Here is an 8,706-nt window from a genome sequence, read left to right on the forward strand (position 1 = left end):
TGTGTGTGTGTGTGTGTGTGTGTGTGTGTGTGTGTGTGTGTGTGTGTGTGTACGCACTAGTACTGGGGCTTGAATTCAGGCCTTCTCACGGCTGGTACTTTACACCTCTAGTTTGTCTTTTTTGCAGGTTAATTGGAGATAAGACTTTCACAGATTTGCCTGTTCAGGCTGGCCTTAAACCTCAATCCTCAGAGCTCAGTCTACTGAGTAGCTAGGAACACAGGTCTGTGAGCTATCAGTATTTGGTGGTAATGGCAGCTATTGTTCACCCTCCTCCCAGATTCCCAATATGGTCTTTATTAAATTCAAGGTTTACACAGCCCCATCACCCAAGATCCCCTGGATCTGAGGACAAAAGGGACCTGACATCTCAATTTCTGTCCAATACTTGCTGGCTGTGGTATCCTTCTGTTCTGGCTTGGAGACTGGAAACACCAGCCATTTGGAATGGAACCCTCACGTCTATATTAAAATTTTATATTTAAAAGCCACTGCCATATTGCAAGGAAATCCTGTTTCAGGGGGAGGAGAGGGGTTTGGAAGTTCAGGCTTTCGTGATACTCTCTCTGATTTTGTAGTTGATATAGCACCAGAATTGCTTGATGCGAATTGCTCTGGGCTCTGGCTAAGTTCCCTGTTTTTATTTGCTCAGTTTTAGTTGATGCTTTAATAAATGTAATTCTTTTGGTCTTCGTGCTGGATAGCAGTTTCTGGATCTTGTACATTTCCTGTTTCTAATCCCTGGTGAGATTCTTGCTCCTAGGAAGATCCTACTCAAGATGGAAGTTTTTGAAGCATTTTATAGACAGTTGGGGAGAAGAAACTATGGGCAGGCCCAATCTTTCCTTCCACATCTACCTCACCAAAACTCTAGCCTCTTTCATCCTAGGATGTGGCCTTGGTGGTCTCCCATCCTCCCCGAGTCCTGTGCAAGGTGCCTTGTCTTAGAAGAGCAACCCCGATGATATTAAAGACGTAGCAATTTATTTCAAGAAGAGTAACTTTTTATTGTGGACTGTAATTTGTTTGGCCTCTCACAGTGAGCTTAGCTTTCATTGGCTGTTCTAGCTCCCAGTTGTGAAATAGTTCTAGGGCAGCTGTGACTTGTAGGGGATGTTCGCTCCATGTACTGTGTCTGTGTGGACTCGGTCACTATGGAGGACAGGGCTAGATCGTTCCCACTTGGTGCCTGTAAAGACCCTTTGCATTTGCGGCCACAGGCTGGCTGAGTGGAAGTCTTCGGCCAGGCCCCATGCTTAGAACCTCCAGCCTCTGGTGGGCTTGCTGTGGCACCTAGTGGGTCCATTCATATTTCGCTTTTTAACAGGTGCCAGCATGCTTCTGGGCTCACCTAGGTTTTGCAGTGGGGTTGGGATGTGGGCCTGTGAGCCTGAACTCCTTAGGCAGGAAGGGCTCTTAGGGCCACTGTGGTATTTTCACTGAGGAGCACAGGCCCTTCTAACTGCTGCTGGCTTTTCAGCATCTTGCTTTAAAAGCTGGGCAAGGAAGATACCACAGCAGAACCTGAGACCATGATGGGGGTACAGATGTCAAACAGGTTGATTGGGGTCCAAAAGGAGACCAATGACCTAAAGCACAGCTGTGGGCTTCAGGTACTGGGGTGAGTCGGGAGGAAGGAGGAGAAAGAGGGAAGGACAGAAAGATGACTCTTGAGCCATGAGATGGGGGAGTCATTAGAAGAAGGAATTGGCCTTTCTATACCCAGAGTGGCTCAGTTCCCTGACCGTCAATAAACAAGATCAAGAGCTTCCATTGGCTTCTCACAAAGCCTTAAAATTACATGATGAATCCCGATTTTAGATGATCTTTAACTCTCCTAGGCAAAGAATTGTGGGGTCTGCTGTTTGTATGACCTCCATTCTTCTTGTGCCTGGAACTCTGCTTCCATGCGTACCTGTTTACTGCTGGCCCTTGAGTTTACTCACTCTGGACCCAGCCCCTTGTCTACAACATAGAACAGAGACACCAGGGTGACCAGTAGTATTGACCAGTCATGGATCCAGATGTCCTTAAGAGGTTGACAGAGAGAAATTGGAAGAAACTAATGTTTCTGTCATTTTTTTTTTTAACTCAGAGGGAGGCTTAATCTTGGATTCACTCTGCACACAAGTTGTCGCTGCGGCTCATTCCTGTAATCCTAGCTACTCAGGAGGCTGAGACCTGAGGATTACAGGTCAAAACCAGCCCAGGTAGAAAAGTCTGTGAGTCTCTTATCTCCAACTAATCACAGAAAAAGCAGAAGTAGAGCTGTGGCTCAAAGGGTAGAGAGCTAGCCTTGAGCAAAAGAAGCTCAGGGACAGTGCTTAAGACCTGAGTTCAAGCCCCAGCACCAAAACAACAACAAAATCAAGTTATTTCTCCTATGGAAAGCCCAAGAGCAGCTTTGACTGCCAACCGGGGATGCAGTAGGTGACTGCAGGTTAGGTCACCAGGGCAAAGTATGGCTGGCTGGCTTGGTAAAGGGCCCAGCGATACCATTTTAGTCTCTAATTTAGGCCATACTATCTCACTTCAACAACTGTTCAACACCACTGTATAAAAACAGGCGGTGCAGTTCAGCCTGCCCACCCCAACCTAAATAAAGCAAGGCACTTTGGAGCATGAAAGGAAGAACATTTGAAATTGTGTGATACTGGGAAGGCCCAGTGGATGAGCCCATTATGGGCTTTTGGGGAAGACAGGAATGTGTGTCCTATGCTGCTTGTCTCTCAGGGAACTACTGGAGAAAGGGACACCTTTCAGCGAATGCAGAACTCCCCACCTAAGGACCCTTATCATCAACAGTTGTGCAGTTCACGGTCCTAATACGTCCCTGGTGGCGTGTCTCTGGCTACCGTGGGGACAGGGATGGGTTCTTGGCAGTGGCTGACCCGGGGGTGCGTCCCTCTCCTTTGTCCCCGCAGCACTTGCAGCAACATGAGAGTGGCGTGGAGGGCGAGAGCTGCTACTACCACTGCGTCCTGTGCAACTACTCCACAAAGGCCAAGCTGAACCTCATCCAGCACGTGCGCTCCATGAAGCACCAGCGCAGCGAGAGCCTGCGCAAGCTCCAGCGGCTGCAGAAGGGCCTGCCCGAGGAGGACGAGGACCTGGGCCAGATCTTCACCATCCGCAGGTGTCCCTCCACTGACCCAGGTGAGGCATCTCACGAGCCCCTCAGGCCAGGCTGGGTCTGGGCATGGGTCTTGATCCGCCTCCTGTGGACATCTTTCTGGGGGCCGATGTATTACCTGTGCAGCTGGGTGTCAGGTTCGACGGTGGCCCCTCTTCTGGACATTGTGTTCTTGAAAGAAGGGTCTATTTGGTGCGTCCTTTTCAGAATCTTAGCACCACTTTACTTTGGGCATATACGCAACCACAAGGAAGTCACACCTAGAGAGCAGGACCACAGAGGATCTGTCCTTGGCTCCCAAAGTCCTCCTGCATGTCCATCATTGGTTCATCCTGACCAGGCAGATAGTATATTTTGGACCTTGATCGGTACTCAGTCTGGGTAAAATGAACTTCAGTGACAATCAGAACCAGTACTTATAAAAACCTCAGTTGTGTTCAAGAGCGAGTCCCACTGTTCTGTGGACCCTGACTTCCTGAAGTCTACTTCCTGAAGTCTTCACCTTGTGGCGGAACTCACCTGTTTTCTCCCTGCCCTCGTTCATCTCATCTGTAGTCATTTTTGTTTTCTTCCTCTTCTTTGTGACTCTTATTCTCATTGGGATGTCATGTCATAGAATTACCTCCTCTCTTCTGTGTTTTCAGCCTTTAGTTTTTCCTCTTATAACTTGGCAGCACAAGACTGTTGTTTGTATCATTTATTTTTATTTTTTTCTTGCCAGTCCTGGGGCTTGAACTCAGGGCCTGGTCAATGTCCCTGAGCTTCTTTCACTCAAGGCTAGCACTCTACCACTTGCGTCACAGTGCCATTTCTGGCTTTTTCTGTTTCTGTGGTACTGAGAAATGGAACCCAGGGCTTCATGCATGCTAGGAACGCACTCTACCACTAAGCCACATTCTCAGCCAACTGCTTGCCTCTTCGAAACAATAAAGTAAGCCAGGTATGGTGAGGCACCCCTATAATCCCATCGCTGGGAAGGAGGATTTCCAGTTGGATGCCAGCCTAGGTTATGTAGAAGACCTGTCTCCGAAAACAAACTCTCTTCTCTATCATCCTTGTTGAGAGAAAACCAAAGTCCTGCCTTAATCCTAAATCCCTATTGTCACTCTACAACTGAAGCTTCAGGGTTCTCAAAGAAAGAGCCTATCGCTCGTCTTCCACACCTCAGCCTGCCATCACCTGTTGCCATCTGTGTTGCATTTGTCAACCCAGAAGCTGGCCCTGCTCAGCCTGGTTCTTCGCTTTCCCCAGTGTTTGAAAGAGTTGGCTCCTTCCTCCTGAGAGCTCTCTTCTCTTGGCTTTTAGGGCGTTTCTCTCTAGTCTTCCTGCTTCTTTTCACACTTGTCCATGCCTGTCCATGGCTCCTGGCCTCAGCCTTCCCCCCACACCCTCCACTAGCCAATAGGTCCGAGTTCTCCCTCCACGGCTCTTGAAGCTTGGCCCTCTGTGGCTGCCAAACACCAGGAGCTTCCTGGACACCGCACTGGCCCCACCTCAAGGACACTGAGCTCACAGCTTATCCAGGCAGACTTGTTTTACCTTCCCATGGCACCTTGTCTAAAGAAGTGACTCCACCAGTGTCTTGGTCTCCTGAAGTGTCTCCTCAGCCACTGAGCTATGTGGGCTTTTCACCTTCGTGCTGTGTGGGCTTTTAATCCTAGTGCTGTGCATTTGCACATTCTTTTTTTTTTTTTTTGCAGTTTTTCGAGGTGAAAAGTTAGGTTAAACCTTACGAAGAATGGTGTGGCCCAATCCCATCCCATTCCTCCAAATTTCAGCCTTCAGGTGTTTTCCTTGGAGACTGTTCTCCCGATATTTCCGTGCACATTTCTGCTACTGTTTCCTGCTTATTTTTGACACTTCATGCATTGTCTCTGGTTTTCTCCTCTCGACAATGTGGGTTTCACTAGCGTTAGTATTTTATAAACCCACTACTATCTGCTCTGTCTCTCTGTTTCTGTCTCTGTCTTTGTCTCTGTGTCTCTGTCTCTTCTATCTCTCTCTCTCTCTCTCACACACACACACACACACACATCTGCACATTCAAACAGATACCGTCCACACCAACATCCTTTCCCCCTGGAATACACAGATGCTAGGCCTCTACCCAGCTCTGTCCTGTACATACTCAGCACACACCACCAGCATGCAGCCTGCTGCAGCCTCTCACTCATCCACACAGCACACTGCATTGGCTCCCCTCCTCCCCAACACCCCTGCCGGCACTCCATCGACACGGTCCCCGCGCGCACTCACACTGCACACCCCTATGTACTAATCAGTTGCCCACCCCCATCTTGTAACCTCCCCGAGCACTCCATCCTTCCCTTCCTCCATCTTCCATTAGGACAAAATCATAATTTGGGATTCTATTAATATTCAGTGTTTTCATTATTATAACTCTATAAATATTAATCACAGCTGAGCCATGTAGAGTTTTATAATTTCATTTACCTTCTTGTACAACTTTTTGTTTTCCCTGGTTTTTCTAGGTACCTATGATTAATTCATAGCCTTCCCGTGGCAGAGGAGACATTTCCTAATCTCCGATTGTTCTGTGTGCTCTGTGTTTCCTCCTGGAGGTGCCCAGCTGAAGCCTTTCCCTCTCCCCGCTCCCGCTTTTACCCTATGGCTACTTCGTCCATGGAAATAAAGCTGCAGTTCCCACTGTGGGACTGGCCCCAATCTAGTAACTTTGCTGGGATGGTTGAGTTTGCTTATTTTGGTGAAAGTAACATCTCCTGTCTTCTGACTGGCAATCCAAATCATCTCTTCAGGAAAGTGCTATTAGCACTTAAAATCACTTTCAAGTCACTACAGAGACGCTCCCTTCCCATGTATTTCCAGATGTCTGCTCTGGTTCAAGCCTAGACACTCCATCCCTGCAACTCCTGCTTGGTCTCTTAATTGCAACCTGCTGTACGAGTGTTCTCAGGAGTGCAGTGGGGACCAGCACCCACAGACACTCATCCATCCCCAAAGCCTCAGATCTTTGGGCCTCCTGGCTGTGGGGGCCCTGGTCCCACTGGAGTTTGTTGGCCCCTGTTAGGTGCTGCTGCTTTCTGCTGTTCTGCTTTGAGACATGTCACGGCATTCTCCATCTTTCTATCAACATGTGCAGGGCCGTTTCTTTCCCCGTGTGTGGCTCGTTTGGTTTTTGCCAGCTCTGTGCGTGTCATTGTGTCGAGCTTCCGAGAAAAGCTGGTCCCTTTCACCCCTCAGTTCTTTCTTTCCCTCTGCTGAGAATTCCCTTTTTTTTTTTATTAATGAGGTGCCCCAAACTAAACAGGGTACAGCTGCCATCTCACCCGGGTCTCTGGGCTGGAACAAACAGTCCCCTGTTTTATAATGTAATGCTTCTATTGATGCAGTCTGCTCCTCTGCGCTGCCTTCTGGGCTTCTGTCATTTAATGCGTATTAGGGGCTTTGCTCCCTCCCGAAGTATGTGAACGACCTCAGCCCAGATGATAGACTTCCTCTCCGCACTTCCAGATCCTTTTCTGCTGTCCTTGGCTTGCAGTCATGTTGTTCCACCCGCGCCCTCCCACACACACGCTCTAGAGAAGTTTGTATTCCACTGACTGATGACACAGGGGCAGGCGATTAGGTAACACTCACCGCTGACGTGCACGGGAAACTTGGTTCTGTTCTAGAAATCTCTGTGAAAGAACACATCTTAAAACATATCCTCCCTGTCCCCCGGGTCATTGGCTCTTAAAAACTTGAAAGCACCTCTCAAGAAAGGGGACACGTGGAGGCTGATCGAACTGAAGATCTGAGATCACCAGCCTCGTACTTGTAAACACGGACTTTGTAAAAGTGCTCCTGCTTCTCTCCTCCTTCACTGAAGGATTGGGACACAGTCCTCCAGCTAGAAGCGTCCTTCGCGTGGTGGGTGGAGCACAAGGAAGCCTTTGGGCCTCCCTCGGGGCCCTGCTTGCTCTGTCTGAGCTCAGACACTGGACACCAGTGGTGCTGCTGTACCGTCCCTAGATAATAATGGTGTTCTTCCTCTTCTCTTCTTTTCCTGTCCTCTTCTTTGGTTCATCTGCAGGCACTTCTCGTCTGGGCTCTGGGCCTCCTACCCAGTTTTCTGGTACTGCTATGAGTTAGTTAAGAGTTCGTACGAGGGATGGTAGCCTCTCTGGAATGGTGTCTTCTCTTTCTGTTGCTCGGCTTACCTGTCTGCCAACCAGCCAGGTTCTCCGTGCAGCCTGCTCTCCTATAGGAACCTGTTGGTCTGAGGGATGCACCGAAGTCCAGGAAATTGCGAAGTTTCCTCCATCCTTTAGAACTTTCTGGGAATGGCTGCAGTTGGCTGCCGCTGCTGATGGCTACACAAGACCCTTACAAGGTCTCATGGGCCAGTGCATCACATGTGGGCGCTGTCCTGGGCTGGAGGGAGAAGGCCTGGCTGCTGTACTCGTGTGTAGCCTCACTCAGGTGAGCAGGCTGGCTGGGGTCTGGGCTGTGTAGTCCCCCGCCTAGGGTAAACCCACGCTTGCATGGTCAGTCTGCCTGTTTGTAAAGGTGACTCAGTGGTTGACTTCTTGCTTAGCATGCACAGGCCCTCATTTCAATCCCTAACACAGCCCCCCCCCCAAGATAAAAGATAAAAATGACTTAGAAATATACACCTTGAAAAACAACCTAACCAGGTGAAGATCTCTCTCCATTTTTTATCTGCAGAACTGAAAGGGTGGGGGTTGGGGGTGTCTCTTGACTTCATTGGGATCTGTGGTTTTTCTTTTTTTCATTTCATTCCCCCAGACCTCCTTCCCATCTTCTCCTCCACCTCCCAACCCCCCTCCGCCCCCTCCCCAGCTCCATGCAGTGTGCTGTATCTATCTCTCGGCTGCTGGCCTTGGCTGTCTGCTTCCCTTTAGTGGACTTGAAGTTCTAGGAAGATGGAAAGCTCGCATAGGTGGGTCACGTGTAGGATCACCTTCCCTGTTTACTTATTAAAAAGACATTTCTGGCTCCCGGGTGAAACTGTAGTTAATTTCGCTGTATCAGTGCTGGAAGCTTCAAGAATACAAGGAGCCCATTGTGTTTCTGCTGTTGGCCTGTCTCCTCCCTCCTCCTCTTCCTCCTCTTGTTTTCTCTCACTCCCCTCGCCTTAGTTACATTTAATTTCATATAGACAAAGATTTTCAAGCTTCCTACACTGCAATTACATCAAACAGTTCTTTGTTAAGGGCCTACTACATGTAAGGCATGCTGTGAATTGGGGGATGTAGCCGCTGTCTACTCTGGGCCGCTGGCACAGATAAACTGGTTAATAGACTAACTCAGGCATTTAAGGCGATTGGGCTCTGACTCGGTTTACAGAGAACATGAGCGTTCAGAATTTAAGGCACTGTTGCTCCGAGCAAAAGACAGCATTGCCCCTTGACTGGTGCACATCCTAGGCTTTCAAGGTAGTGAATTTCTGGGATCAGGGAGGCAGCTGCAGCTTGCCAGGCCGTGATGAGGTTTTGGTGATGACCTTTACTGTAACACTCTCTGGCTTTGCTTAGAGGATCTTTTTGTTTTTGCCAATTTGAACTCAGGGCCTGGGCACTGTCCCTGAA

At 49.0% G+C, this 8,706-nt stretch overlaps 1 protein-coding gene across 1 annotated transcript in view; it reads left to right on the forward strand.

Annotated features, from left to right (window-relative positions):
* Positions 1-8,706, forward strand: part of Zfhx3 (zinc finger homeobox 3) — a 149,811-nt gene that overhangs the window by 54,991 nt on the left and 86,114 nt on the right. Inside the window, exon 3 of the mRNA XM_013012672.1 lies at positions 2,925-3,156. Within this exon, the coding sequence (XP_012868126.1) occupies positions 2,925-3,156 (232 nt within the window). The remainder of the gene's footprint in view (positions 1-2,924; positions 3,157-8,706) is intronic.

The sequence above is a fragment of the Dipodomys ordii genome, unplaced genomic scaffold, assembly GCF_000151885.1.
Source record: "Dipodomys ordii isolate 6190 unplaced genomic scaffold, Dord_2.0 Scaffold18, whole genome shotgun sequence".
Lineage (NCBI taxonomy): Eukaryota > Metazoa > Chordata > Mammalia > Rodentia > Heteromyidae > Dipodomys > Dipodomys ordii.